General features: G+C 36.9%; 1 protein-coding gene across 1 annotated transcript in view; it reads right to left on the bottom strand.

Annotated features, from left to right (window-relative positions):
• Osbpl1a (oxysterol binding protein like 1A) overlaps window positions 1–16,150 on the bottom strand; it is a 218,075-nt gene that overhangs the window by 186,050 nt on the left and 15,875 nt on the right. The window contains exons 3-4 of the mRNA XM_026388022.2: window positions 13,128–13,213; window positions 12,258–12,332 (exon numbers count right to left, since the gene is read on the bottom strand). Of these exons, the coding sequence (XP_026243807.2) occupies window positions 12,258–12,332; window positions 13,128–13,213 (161 nt within the window). The remainder of the gene's footprint in view (window positions 1–12,257; window positions 12,333–13,127; window positions 13,214–16,150) is intronic.

The raw sequence follows: 16,150 nt of genomic DNA, 5'->3' as shown, positions 1-16,150 counted from the left end.
AGGAAGGTGAAAAAGGGAGTGTAGACACACTTTAATAATTTTTTCAAAAAATCAGAGCTAATTATATATATATATATCTCCTATTGTCATGTGTAAGTAAAAAGAACACAATAAGAACAAAAACCAGAGCTAAAACAAGCTCCTGCTCAGAGAAGACATCCTTGCCCACTCTAGGTAGAGTAGCATTAGCCATCCACTAACTCTCCTTCCTCTGCTTGATTCATTTTCCTAGTATTTCCAGTGTCCTGGATTTTTAAGAAGGAAGGATTTAGAAAAATTGTGCTGTATATGTGTAATAAGAATTGTAATGCATTCCATTGTCAGGAAAAAAAAAAGAAGGAAGGGTTTAGTCTGTTCTATTCACTGTTGTAGTCCTGCACCTAGAATACCAGCTATTTATTTTTGAATATTTACGTCCAAATAAAGATGTTCTGCTTAAAATATTTCTGGCCATGACAGCATTTTGACCAACTTGTCAAAGAAGTAATTGGAGGAGCAAAGTTTTGGCTTTGAGCAAGATACTATTTTTCCTTTTTTTCCCCTAGTGGTTAGGATTGATACTCAAAAGAGCTTAAATGAATCATACCCTCAAATTGCCCTAACCCCATTCTGCTTAGCAAATTGTCAGTCATTCCTTTATTACACAATTCTATTCTTGTTATCAACACACAATTCATATCAGGTGAAAGAGCAAAATCCCATACCCATATGACTTTTAAGTAACTGTATTAAGATACAATTTACAGGCTGGGGTTGTGGTTCAGCGGTAGAGTGCTTGCCTAGCACGTGTGGGGCCCTGGGTTTGATCCTCAGCACCACATAAAAATAAATAAATAAAATAAAGGTATTGTGTCCAAGTACAACTAAAAAATAAATATTTTAAAATTTTTTTAAAAAGATATAATTCACATAAATTTCACCCTGTTAAAGTGTAAAATTCTATGGCTTTTTGTATATTTGGAGTTGTGTGCAATAATCATCACTATATAATTTTAGAATATTTTTATCACCCTGAAAAGAAACCCCATATCCATTAACACTCAAACCGTATTTCCCCATTCCCTTGACAACACACTCATCTAATTTCAGTCTCTATGGATCTGTCTATTATGGACATTTTGATGAAGGAAGGTCCTACCCAGCACAGTGTTAAGGTTCATCTATGTCTTGGCACATACCAGTACTTCATTCTTTTGTATTGCTGAACAACACTCATAGCATGAGTATAGCAAATCTTGTTTGATCATTCATTAATGAACATTTGGGTTTATTTTTTGGTTATTATGAATACTCCCGTGTTGATTTTTTTTAAAATTTTTTCCCTATAAAATTATTTTTAAGAGAAATTCAACATGAAAAATTTCATTTATAAAATAATTTCTTTATATAGGCTTCAGGTTTCAAAGTTAGAAGAAATAATTTCTACAAATTTAGCTTAATGAACTTTTGAGATTGTAAGGAGAGACTCAAGAAAATTAGATTAGTTTTACCTTTAACAATTCTAAGAAAAATATCAGAAAATCTTCTTGGGGTTTATGTTAGTATACTATAATAGAGAGGGCAGAAAAATGTTAATTTTTTAAAAACATTTAAAAATACAGCTACCAAAATGGTTACTTTAGGGAAAAAAAACTGATTATTTAAAAGGGGTAACCTTTAATTATCCAATATCCATATGTGTGGAAATACAATTCTCAAACTCTGGCAAATAAAGTATTCCTTGAATACAAATTACTAATGAAAAAAATATCTACAGAAATACATCTGCTTGGAAAATTATGACTTATTTCCTGAGAAAAATCAAAGTTATGATGAAACTTAAGAACAGACTCAAAACTTAAAAACAATTATTTGTAAGCAAGTGAAATACATAATATCTAATATTTAGCTAACATTTTCAATGTAATAGACATTGTAGGCTGAGGCAGGAGGATTTTTAGTTCAAGGCTCTAATCAACTCGGCAAGATCCTGTCTCTAATAAAATACAAAAAACTTTTACTAACTTAAATCTTCACCAAAATATACCAAGGATACTTATTATTACACCTCTTTTTAAAGGTATAGAACCTGAGGCACAAAAGTAAATGCATCACATATACTAATATATATCAAAATACAGCAAGTACAAAAGTACACCACAATCTACTACACAGATTCAAAGTTCACCCTGCAATGAATCCCAACAGTCAACAAGTCCTATTCAAGACCACAGGACTTCTATGAGCTTTGAAAAGTGCCATTCAATTCTTATATTTGAGATACAACTAGTATAAAAGGCAAATATCAAGACAGAAAAGAAAAAAAAAACAGGAACTTGTAGGTCATAAAAGTTAAAAGAACTTTAACATCCTGAGAGAAATGAGATGCTTCTTCAATAACCACAATTGAATGCAATGAAAAAGGGACACTCAAAAAAAATTATATTTCTTGGGGAATAACACTGATCAAATTATATAGTTAGGTTGTGTACATGTACAAATATGTAACTATGAATCCCACTTTTGTGTATAAATATAATGTAGCAATAAAAACATGGGAAAATATTTAAAATTCTTTAAAAAGGAAAAAATAGGGAGCTGGGATTGTAGCTCAGTGATAAAATGCTTGCCTAGCATATGTGAGGCACTGGGTTCTATCCTCAGCATCACATAAAGGTAAATAAATAAAATGAAGGTATTTAAAAAAATGGCAAAAGTAAAATATTCTATAGAAAGATTAGAAGATGAATTCAAAGATTCCTTCTCAAAATCAGGGGGATAAGAAGAGGATTAAAGAGGGGAAAAAAGGAAAAGCAGAGGATCATTCCTGAAGTTTACTATCTGCCCAACTAGAGTTCCATAAAGAGAAAACTGAATAAACTTCTAAATAGAAGAAACTATTCCAAAGGCAAGGGAAGTAGTTTCTAGATTGAGGAGATGTAATCCTAGAAGGGTCTTCAAGAGCACTATCCTTGGTACCCATCCTGTACGATCCTCAAGACTGGGAACATGATGGATTTTACTTCTATAATCAAGTCATGTACCTGGCACAAGTGACTTTGATAAAAAAAATATTTCCTGAACAGAGAGAACCTATTCAAGTGAGCCTTCAAAAAGGACTGGAAACTTCATGGCTAAGAGTGGAAATGTGTGATACCCCATGCAGCAAAGACCTGTAGGGGTTGATAACAATTCCCAACCATCAGGGACCTCAGTCCTGCAACAACTGAATGTGCTTGCAAGTGGCTCCCAAGTCCCAGAAGGGAACACAGTCCAGATGACACCTTGATTTTAGTCTGAACAGAGAATCCAACTAGGCTTTACACAGAATTCTGACCTCCAGAAATGTGAACTAATAAGTGGGTAATATATTATTCAGTAACAGAAAACTAATTCAGATTTTAAATTCTAAAGTAAATATAGTAAAATTCTAGGACACTAATGGCAAGGACAGATCCCATCTCACCCCTAACTGCATTTCCCTCTGAGCATATGAGTGTTTAGAATAAAGACTATACTTCCCAGCTACCCTTTAGGCTAGTTCTAACCAGTGGGCTAAAGAGAGATGTCACATAACATCAACTTATAGGAATCTTCTGTCAGAGGTAGTAGAGTATATATATTCTTTGTCCCTTTTTTGCCGCCTATACCGTGATTCCTGAAATTGAGAGGCTCTCACACACTGGATAATATAGTCAAAGCCACACATAGTAGAACACGATAGAAGAATCTTGAGTATTTGCCACTTGCCTAAACTACCTACCTGAACTTTTACTTGAAAGAAAAATAGATTATCTTATTTTAAGTTACTAATATTTTAGTTTCTCTGTCATTGTAATTTCAGCTGAAATACTTTCAATGATTAAACAACAATCTGGTAACACACCCAGGACCAGAAATCAGAAAAGTTCTAGACTTCTCCACAACACTGAAACACTAGAAAACTGACAAAATGCCTCAAAATTCTGAAGGAGGGGCTGGGGATGTGGCTCAAGCGGTAGCGCGCTCGCCAGGCATGCGTGCGGCCTGGGTTCGATCCTCAGCACCACATACCAACAAAGATGTTGTGTCCGCCGAGAACTAGGGAATAAATATTAAAAAAAAAAAAAAATTCTGAAGGAAAGTGATTTCTAACAGAAATCTCCACACTGGCAAACTATCACTCAAACACAAAGTGAGAGGTATTTTAGACATATAAATTCTCAAGAAGAGTTAATTTCCCAGGCAATCTTTTCCAAGAAGCTTCTAAAGTCTGCTTGAGAAAGATATAAGATATAGGCAATTTCTGATACAGGAGAGTAGTAAAGAGAACTCCCAGAATGACAATCATGTGCACAGCTCTGTGGAACAACTAGTCCAGGTGACAGCAAGAGCACATAGGGAAGCTGGGCATGGTGGTGCACACACAGAATCCCAGCTACTCAGGAGGCTGAGGAAGGAGGATCGCAATTTCAAGCCCAGCATGGACAACTTAGAGAAACACTATCTCAAAAATTTTCAAAAGGGCTGGGGATGTAGCTCAGTGGCAGAATGCTTGCTTAGCATGTGCAAGCCCCTGAGTTTAAACCCCCCAGTACCCCAGTATGTGTGTGCATGTGTGTGCATGCACACACATATACAAAGGGACACAAGGAATCAGGAGAGCATCTGCTCCAAGAAGTGATCATTACATGACACATATATGTCACATGTATGTATGTATACATATGCATATATACATACCACATATATGTATGTATATGGATGTATACATACACACATACACACATGTACATTTGTATCTTCAGTGAAAGTAAAAAGAACTTTGAAATTCATACAAAGAGATTAATAATTACATAAGAAAAAGAACTAGTGAAGAAACCCCACATAGATATTAAATCTAGAAAACAAATAGGATATATGTAGCTCAAGCTAGCATAGTCATAATAATGTAAAGTCAGCATTTACTTAACCAAAACCTAGTAATTCAATAAGAGAATGAGAAAAGTAAAGTGGTTCGAGCAGGGGTTAAGTCAGAGAGAAACAACAACAAAAAGAACAAAATGCTTATCTGCCACAGATAAAGCAATAGAAAAAGAAATCAAGAATCAGTGATAGGACTAGAGACAAGGCTCAATGGTAAAGCACTTGCCTAGCATGAGTGAAGCCCTGGGTTCAATTCTCACCACTGGGGGAAAAAAAATGGTGATCTAAGCTTGTTACTTATAAACAGGTAAGTTTAAAAGGGGGGAGGGGCGCTGGGATGTGGTTTAGTGGTAAAATGCTTGCCTAGCACATGAGAGGTGCTGAGTTCAAGCCTCAGCACCACATAAAAATAAATAAATAAAATAAAAATAAAGGTATTATGTCTAACTAAAAAAAAAAAAAAAACCTCTACAGTAACAACTAAAATTAAAAAGTGTTTGCCTCAAGGAAATGAGAATCTGAGTGGACAATCATGGGGCAAGGGTCATAGGTTTTTCCTTTCAAAAGTTTACAATATCTGACACTCTAAATTGAATGCATAAGCATGTACACACAGATTTTTCTAAGAGACAACTCTCAAGTCTTAAATATGAAACATTTAAAAATATTAACTGTTAGGTGAAAGGCTCAGGAACACGGTCAAGTTAACTATACACTTAATAATGTCCATGAAGCTACCACAGATAAACTCTGTATCCCAGTTAAGAGTATGAAGAAACTAGAGAAGAGAAAATCTTTGCTAGCTACACTTCTGACAGAGGATTAATATCCAGAATACATAGAGTTCCAAAAACTTAACACCAAAACAAACAAACAAAAACAACCACCCAATCAACAAATGGGTACATGAACTAACAGATGCTTCTCAAAAGTAGTACAAGTGACCAATAAATATATGAAAAAAATGTTCAACATCTTTAATAATCAGAGAACTGCAAATCAAAACTACACTAACACTTTATCTCACTTCAGTTAGAATGGCAGCCATAAAAAATACAAACAATATGGGCTGGGACTGTAGCTCAGTGGTAGAGCACTTGCCTTGCACGTGTGAGGCACTGAGTTCAATCCTCAGCACCACATAAAAGTAAATAAAAAAAAGGCATGCTGTCCAACTACAACTACAAAAAATTTTTTTTAAAAATACAAACAATAGCTGGATGTGATGGTGCACACCTGTATCCCAGAAACTCTGAAGGTTGAGGCAGGAAGATTACAAGTTCAAGGCCAGTCTCAGCAACTTAGCAAGACCTGGTCTCAAAATAGAACCAGGAATGTAGCTTAGTGGTAAAGCACTTCAGGATTCAATCCCCAGTACAATTAAAAAAAAAATAGTAAATTCTACAGAGGACATAAAGGAGAAAGGAACACTTATATACTGTTATTGAGATTGCAAATTAGTACAACCATTATGGAAATCAGCACGAAGGGTCCTCAAAAGATTAGGAACTGACCCAACTAGAACATATCTCAGTATTTATCCTAAAGAATTAAATTACCTCTGCTAATGTGGTGACTATTTTACCTTGTGGTCCTTTGACAGCAAGCCCAGTGTTTAGTTAGCCTTTCTAGAGCATTATGTCCAGGTGTGAAATATGCTGTCTCAGAACCTGGTGAAGCCATGGTACTCCCTTTTCGGTTAAGGGAAGTACAAGACATAATAATTCTTTGGTGGGGGGACTAGGATCAAATCCAGGGATTTATGCATGTTAAGCAAGCACTCATCAAATCCCCAGCTATTTTTACTTTTGAGGAAATAGCTGAGAAAGCAGAATTGCAAGTTCAAGGCCAGACTCAGCAATTTATCAAGACACTGTTTTATTAAAGAGAAAAAACTGGTTATGTAGCTTAGTGGTAAAGGGCCCTAGGCTCAGTCTCCAGTGACACACACCACACAACACACACACACACAAAGGACAAAAGTTACTTTCTGACTGTACTTGGGAAAGGAATCAAAGAAGAAAGTAGCACTGGGGGGCTGGGGTTGTGGCTTAGTGGTAGAACACTTGCCTAGCATGTGAAAGGCACTGGGTTTGATTCTTAGCACCACATGTAAATAAATAAAATAAAGGTCCAATGACCAAAAAAAAAAAAAAAAAAAAGTAGGGCTGAACACAAAGAGGACACAGAGGAACACATTTACATGCATCTCATTGTATTCTCTTGTCCAGTTTCGCTAGTAAATGGACAAGTATAGCTTCCCATTCTTAGAAAGGCCTAATAACCGAAAGGCTCAGACCTCCAGGAATGAGGGCCTGGTCACACCACTATGAAAGCCACAAAGACCAAAATGTATGCTAGCAAGGTGTAGAATTGAGAATGGACAGTAGAGCAGGGAGAAAATAATTCGGTTGTGGCAACAGGAGCTCTAAGTCCAATTAGCCTTCTTTTAAGCATCCCCCAGGAGGACAGGCCAACTGGCATCCTGAAACATATGAAGAAGTGGACCTGAGCGGAATGAAGAGTGGACTGTGACAGAATCTGTAATATGCTTCCTGAAGATCACCCTTCAGGAATATATACTTGCTACTCCAAGAGCTGGGAGTGATCAGAAGGCAGCCTTTAGCTGGTAGCCATGTCAGAGGCTGTCACAGCTTAAGAGAGTTACATCATGTAAGGTCACACTTCCTTCCCAAGATAGCCTGTATCCAATGACTGGCTGTCCCAGGAGTATAAAGGCCTGGCCTCTCACCCCAACTTCTGCAGAGCTCTCAGCACAGTGGGCTGAGGCATCCCTTGAGATTGCCTCACAGTTGGCTCTAGTCTCTGCCCACTCTTGCCCCCATCATAGGTATGATCTAGCAGCACTTGACAGACCTGCTCTATATTACTATCCATCTCAGCTGACTTCCTGGAGCACAAATGGCAATATTCCTATGTATGTTTCAGGATAGCTGTCTACCAATAAATGAAACACACATCAAGTTGTTTGGCAGTAGGTAACCCATATGTAGGGAATTCTGGTACAAACCTCTGGATTACACATAACTTTTGTAAGTTAGGTGAGAGAGATGCATTCCCGAGGTATAGGAAGCATTTGTTTTGAATACATTCTCAATTGCATTCAAAAAGAAATAAATTTCAGTGCTACAATCCAAATATTTGCTATATTGATTTTATTCCCATTTGAAACTTATTTTAAAAGCCATTAAAAACTTCAGAATTCTAACTGAGCGAAAAATAAAGCTAAATTAAACGTTTAAAATTTTTGATATATTAACTTTTAACAGTGAACAGCAGGGGTCGCTAATGTACCAAGAAAAGTCGACCATTCCCTCATAAAATTTGGGGAGCTGTATTTTATATAATCCAGAGGATAAGAATTTAAAATGCTTTGTAATAAACAAAATCCCTTTTCAATTCAATGATATATTTATTAAATCAACAAATCTCAGGATAATAAGATTATATTACCACAAGAAAATTTGATTCCTTCCCCAAGTACAGTCAGAAAGTAACTTTTTGTCCTTTTTTTTTTTTTTTTTTTTTTTTGGTGTGTGGCACTGGGGCCCTTTACCACTAAGTTACATAACCAGCTCTTTCTCTTTATTTTGAAACAGTGTCTTGATAAGTTGCTGAAACTGGCTTTGAACTTGCAATTCTGCTACCTCAGCCTCTCAAGTAGGTGTGATTTCAGGTCTGAGCCACTATACCCAGCCAATCATGCTTAATTATTAAGCACATGAATTTTTAAGCATTTTTATATGATGCAACCATTTAATTTCAGCTGAATATTATCTTTGGATACAACAGATAACAAAATACATGCTAACAAAACTAAGGCCCAATTTAATTATTTATTTTTTAGTTAAAGATAGACACAATGTCTTTATTTTACTTCATGTGGTGCTGAGGATTGAACCCAGTGCCTCACGCATGCTAGGTGAGTGCTCTACTTCTGAGCTACAGCCCCAGCGCAACTAAGGCTCAATTTAGATGGTCTCATGTTCAAAGTAGCAGAGTAGAAGAAATGGCCCAATATGTGAAGAGCCAAGAATTTATAATGAATTGATTTTGATTTACTTAAGGACAGAGATGGGCAGTAAAATCTGTTACTTGCAGTGAAAACACAAAATGAACTGTGTTAAATCCTTGAGAACAAGATTATACTCAACCTAGTAGGAAAGCTAAGAATACAGAACAGTAACTCTAATAACAAGGTATAAAGTGACTGAAAATATTATAAAATGTGTCCAGGAAAACTGGAAAAGCACAGCTGCCTTCCAACTGCAAGAAGTCAGAAAAATTTTATGGTGATTATGTTTGGGCTATACTTTTAAGAACAGGTATGTATGAAAAATAGATGGCAATAGAACATTCTGCAGTCCACAGAAAAAGATGAGAAATCCAAGACTCTTAAGGGAAACGGCAAGTCGTTCACATATGGGTCATGCAAGTTAATTTGCAGTTCACTTTTGAAACCTGAGTTGAGCACAGCAATTAACCTATGTTTATTATTCATTGTTTTATTATAAAAAGTACTATTTTTCTCAACTTTAGTAAGACTGTTTTCTGATTCATAAGTATCAACTTATGAATAGGCCAGAATGGTGTGATATTTACTAATTCAAAGATACTTAAACTGGGTGCAGTGGCACATTCCTGTAATCCCAGCAATTTGGGAGGCTGAGGCAAGAGGATGGCAAGTTTGAAAACAGCTTCAGCAACTTAGGAAGCCCCTAAGTAACTTAGCAAGACTGTTATGGTTTAGCTGTGTCCCCCAAAATCTCATGTGTGAGACACTGCAAAGCGTTTAGAGGTGAATTGATTGGGTTATAAGCATCTTAACCTCCTCAGTGAATTAATCCCAATAGGGATTAACTGGGTGGTGACTGTAAGCAGGTAGCATGTGGCTAGAGGAAGTGGGTCATTGGGGTGTGACCCTGTGGTTTATATTTTGTCTGTGAGGATGCTCTCTCTGCTTTCTGATCATCGTGTCCTGAGCCACTTTCCTCCACCACACTCTTCCACCATGATGTTCTGCCTGTCCTTGAGCCCCCCAAAACCGAACCGCTCTCTGTGGTCACGGCAATGAAAAATTGACTAAAGCAGAGACCCTGTCTCAAAATAAAAAATAAAAAGGGCTGGGGATGTAACTCAGTGGTTAAGTGCACCTGGGTTCAATACCCGATATCAGAAATAAATAAGTGATCTTTAGGAATCATGTTGGACAGTAGTCAATTATCAAAGTAAACAAATACACTATGTCATACTTAATTTACTACATCATTTAAATTATCAGAAAAATCACAAAAATGGAGTGAAACAACTTTTGGTTGTGGTGGCATTTAGAGCCCAGAAGACTGTTATTCTAAAGAATGAGTATATAAAAAAAGGCAAAATTATCAAAACTAACCATATCCATAGTGCTGGATATCCACTAGAAGAAACTATAAATCAAGAAAAGCAGTTATTCTACAGGAACTGCTAGAACTCAAGTTAGAACATCAGGAGTCATTAGCCTTCTAGCCACAGGCAGTTAACCCTTCCCCCACTTGCCCAAAGATGTTTGCCAGGGAAGGGAGAGCAGTTACAGCCAGTAGCTTTCCTGCCAGATGGAACTGACTTGTCTTGGAACAAAAGGCAAAACCTACACCAAGAGACATTAAGAGTAAAAGTAGCAGACGCCATTGGAAACAAATGGAAAATCTTAATAACTGACAGCATGGGTTGCTTTTCCCATTAGAGTGCATACAATTCTATTGTAAAAAATTACCACAAACTTTGTGGCTTAAAACAACAGGAATTTTCTATCCATAGTTCTGTATTTAAAAAATCTGAAATGGTGCTCATCAGATAAAATCAAGGTATTACAGGACCAGCTCTGTGGGGAGGATCCGTTTCCTTGCTTTTCCATCTTCTAATAGCCATCAGCATCCTTGATTCATAGCCCCTTCCTCCACAATTCCCAAGCCTGAAACACTGCATCAAACTAGCCACATCTCTGACTCCTTTTCTGCTTCCCTCTCACACTTCTAAGAATTTCTGTGATTATACTAAACAACCCACAATAATTTTCCTATCTTATGATCAGTCAATCAGCAATCTTGATCTGCAACTGTAATTTCCCCTTACCACATAACTGAACATATTCACAAATCTCAGAGATCAAGATATGAACACCTTTGGGGACTATTACTCTGCCTCCTATATAGGGCAAATGGCAAAATAGCCTTATTATCTAATAGGAAGTCCTTAGAAATGAAAGAACCAGAGAAGGAGTAGGTTAGATCCACACCCTCAGCTTCTAGAAACATCAGTCATGATCAGGAAAAACAAGAGAGCACACTTCAGAAATTTAGAGCAGAGGCAGAAATGAAAAATGCCTTCACTCTGAAAACACTCTCCAGCTTAAACACAGGTCCACAGGTAGAGAGTATAAGTGACCTATGGGACTGAGCATTTGAGACCACTGCTTCCCAAACACCGACTAACCACTAAGCTATGTAGATGCAAGGGTGCTGGAAAACTATGCTAACATTAACTGAGCATGGACATCAGCAGGCCAGATGCATTCCAAATTCTACTGATTAAGGTCAGGTCAATTTTTAACAAAAGCAGTGAAAGATCTTTATACTAACAAAGATTCTTTCTGAGGATAGAAATATTCTAAATGTTAAAATGCTGAGAGAAATTAAAGACCTAAAAATAAATGAAGATGAATTTCAGGTCCATAGACTGGAAGATTCAAAATTGTTAAAATGGCAAATCTTCCCAAACCAACCTATAGATTAAAAAAAATAACCTCTATTAAAATTCCAGTAGACATTTTTATAGAAATTGACAATTCTAAAATATATATGAAAATATAAAGTACTGAAGTACTCAAAATAATTTTTTAAACAAGACTATAGCTGGAGAATTTATACCATTTGATTATTATATCAAAATAATTACAAAGCTACTGCAATAAATTGATGTTAGGATACACATACAGATCAAGGAAATACAGAAATAAAGCCTTATACTTATGATCAATTGATTTTCATCAAAGTAAAAAGATGATCCTTTCAATAAATGGTAAACAGATAATAAAATGTGTATCTATTCAATGGAATATCATTCATAAAGAGGGATAAACTATTGACACATGCTACAGTATTACAAGACTCAACCACATTATGCCCAATTATAGAAGCCAGACAAAGTCCATGATTTCATTTGTAAGAAACACCTTTGCCCAATATATTTGGCTTATACATTTTTTCATGGCTTTTTCCAGTTGCTGAGAAGATGGTTATAGCAGAGAAAATAGTGGTGACTGCTCTACCAAATATTTCACTTGTAAACATTGAAATTAGAATGTTTTTCACCTTTCGTCCTGTAAACGCAGCTCGGTGAAGTGGCGTGTCTCCCATGTCGTTCAACACATTCACTTCTGCACCAGCCTAATAAACATGAAAACTTTAGTACATCTTACATATCAAGAAATAGAAAAAAGTAGAATTAATTTTTAGAAATAATTAAATATTTCAAAGTTAGAATAATTGCTAATATTGTTTGGTTGTCACTACTAAAACTAAATTCAATTCATAGTAAAAATAAATAGTAAGTTTCCTGAATGGTAAAAGTCTAACAGATAAGTAGAACAAAAAGGGATTTTCTTTAAAAATTAATACATCTTCACTCAACTTTAGAAGCAGCCATACTGAACAAAGAAAAACTATCTCCAAATACAGTACTATCTCCTCCACCATAAGGTAATAAGTTTTCAAATTAAAAAAAAATGCCCCCATTAAATGTACAGAATAAGATACAACCTAATTTCAAAAACATTCATATGTGAAAAATTGTTCAGAGAATTGAGAAATATGAGGTCTCAAATCTCATTAAGTACAGTGCTAAGAGATTCTGACATTATTTTTTAATGTGGGATGCACTTTGGTTATTTTTTCAACTTCTCATGCTTGTAAAACTGAAAATTATATCTTCATTAATTAATATGCCTGCTTTGCCACTTTAAAAAGCCAATAATGTAAAAATCAAATTATTAAAATCACAGAATTTTAATTAATCAAGCTAACCTAATTTATGTTTTTAGTAAAGAAAATTAAGTGTCTTTTAATGATGAGCTATTGCTTTAATAAACTATTATGGTTCAGTTGGCTTTTCTAAGATTTTTACCCTATAATTTCCATAATAATTATTCATTATAGTCATTAAAAGTAAAGCCATAAATAGACCTTCAACAGATCCTGGACCACTTGTCTATGTCCAAAATAGCATGCCAGATGAAGAGGTGTCCAGCCCAAGTTAGACTTACTTCTTCCTAAAAATGGAAAAAGATTTTTTTTAGATGTTATTTATGTAGTTTTACAACAAACTGAATTTCTGCCAAGAGAAGGCAAAGACTAGAACTCACATGATCCAGATGGGTGCCATCTTTTTGACTTGGCATCCTTCTTATGGTTTCAATCTCTAATGTCCTCCAAAATCTCACTGAAGGATTGGTCCCTAGTGCAGCAATACTCAGAGGTGAGCCTTCGGAAGGTGATTGGGTCATGAGGGCTCTGACATCACGAATGGATTAATCCACTTATAGATTCATAGCTTAATTAGTTTTAGGAAAGGGCTTTGTTATAAAAGTGAGCTCTTTCTCTTCCCTTCCTGGCCACCAGGAGATAAGCAGCTTTGCTCTTCCAGATGCTCCTGCCATGACGATCTCTGCCTCCTCACAAGCCCAGAAACAACAGAGCCAAGTGACTGTAGACGAAAATCTCCGAAACTATGAGCCAAAACGAATCTTTCCTCTTTTTAGGCTGTTCATCTCAGGCACTCTGTCACAGTGACAGACTAACACAAGCCTCATCCTCAAAGGGTACTCTGGGAGACACAATGGGCTTTCATGAACTACATGATCCGTAAAGTTTGCTGGATCTGGAGTTGAGTCTTTATCTTGTCATCATCTAGACTTGGTTCTCTTATCATAACATTTCACAACAAGCAACTCTATTTGAAAACCCGTACCACTGGGCTGGGGATGTGGCTCAATCGGTAGCTCGCTTGCCTGGCATGCATGCAGCCCGGGTTTGATCCTCAGCACCACATACAAACAAAGATGTTGTGTCCGATGAAAACTAAAAAAATAAATATTAAAAAAAAAAATCTCTCTCTCTCTCTCTCTCTCTCTCTCTCTCTCTCTCTCTCTCTCTCTTTTAAAAAAACAAAAAGACAAAAAACCGTACCACTTAAGGAGAGTAGACAGAGGAGCCAAAGGCAGCGGAATCAGTAGAGTATTTCCTGCAGCATGTGGAACACTGTTAGCTCTCTGACTTCAGATAAAAATCTCAGGTAATGAGGATATTGGGTTACCAGAGTGCTAAAGTCAAGCAAGATAGCCAGAATCAAAGTTAAAAGCAATGAAATGTCAGATTCTAGCAGTGGAGCTGAAGAGAGGTATGCTGAAAAAACTAAAGCTATAAAAATCAATTTAGGAAAAAGAAAAGATAAAGGGTTCTACAGCATAGAGCTGAGATAGCTCCAAAAGCTTAGTAGAATTTAAATCAGGTTGCAGAGACTATAGTCTGATCAAACTCCCAAAACCTACCACCCTGGAGGGTCCATCACAGCCCAAGAGCCTACTGCTCCCAGGGGATTACTCCCAAGGAGAAGCCTGTGGTTTAATGGTTAAAGGGGATTATATAACCTCACCTGCATTATACACACTCTCAGATCCTGGACATCAGGTTCTGAACCAGCAGAATCTTCAGTTACCAACCTCAGAGTATCACATCAGGCCTCAAACACATGCCCACCCACCACATACACACAGAGGCATCGGGACTGGAGCTGCCATCAGTGTGCCTGTGAGTGTCTGCCATTTACCCAAACTGCTCCATCTGTTTCCTCTTACATGTGTGCCCCATGGAACATCTAATTACACAGTCAATAAATCCCAGAGCCTCCGTGTGTAGTTCAATGAATATTTCTTTTGCTTTCTATTTGTAAATAAAGCCTAACTCTTCCTGATAATCATAATCTCCCTTTATTCTTCAGATGGAGACTCCCACTCACCTACTTATTTCATTGAAGAGAAGTCACGTAAACCTCCACATCAAAAACCCACTGCTGGGCTGGGGATGTGGCTCAAGCACCTGGCATGCACGCGGCGCTGGGTTCGATCCTCAGCACCACACAAAAATAAAATAAAGATGTTGTGTCCACTGAAAACTGAAAAATAAATATTAAAAAAATTCTCTCTCTCTCTCTCAAAAAAAATAAAAATAAAAAAAACCCACTGGTGTCTTTGGTCAATGACTTATCCACTCATGTTGCAAGCCCTCTGAGCCATAGTTCCCTCAAATGTGTACTCTGAGGCCACCACCTGCCAGCCTTCTAGTGACTCACCCCTAACCACACAACAGCAGTCTCTCTCCTTACCTTCAATCCTGACACCATCTTGGGGTACTTACTGCCCATTCAAGTATGCTGACTTCTCAGTTCCCCTCATTTCTCACAAACCATTGCTGCTCAATGTCACATACCCATTGCCAAAGCCAAAACTTGGACACCCTGATGAACACAAACACCCCACCTGCCAGCTTCCTCACAAGTATACCCTCATATTAGTTCTCTTATTCTTCTATTTAATCAGTCCCTCACTCTTTAATTATTTTTCATTCATGTAAATAGCCCCAATATCGACTTCAATAAATCTGGTATGTATTCCTTGGCCCTCTATGTCAACTTTTTTTTTTTCCAGCACTGAGAATCGTCTGTCTTACCACCCAGTGCCTTGCACGTGCTTAAGCAAGTGCACTATCACTAAGCTACATACTCAGTCCTTCATTTATTTTATTTCAAGACAAGAATGGCTTATCTCAATTTGTGATCCTCCTGCCTCAGCCTCCCACATATTAGAATTACAGGTATGTGCCACTGTGCCGAGCAACTTATTTTATTTCCAGTTTTGGGCATTAAACTCAGGGGCACTCTACCACTGAATTATATCCCCAGCCCATTTTTAATTTTGAGACAGGGTCTTGCTAAGTTGTTTAGGTTGGCCTTAAACTTGTGATTCTCCTGCCTCAGATTCCCAAGTAGCTGGGTTTATAGGCAGGCCCCACCATGGCCTGGCAATATTTTTTTAATCAATATCCTTGCTTCACTATCTTTGTCATAGCAGCCTAGAAAAAAAAAACACAAAATAAGATAAACATAATAGCTCAGTTTCTCTAGAACCCTATCCAGGTTTCTCACCCAGAGT

This window comes from Urocitellus parryii, chromosome 13 (assembly GCF_045843805.1).
Source record: "Urocitellus parryii isolate mUroPar1 chromosome 13, mUroPar1.hap1, whole genome shotgun sequence".
Classification (NCBI taxonomy): domain Eukaryota; kingdom Metazoa; phylum Chordata; class Mammalia; order Rodentia; family Sciuridae; genus Urocitellus; species Urocitellus parryii.
This window is presented reverse-complemented; position numbering and strand designations above follow the sequence as displayed.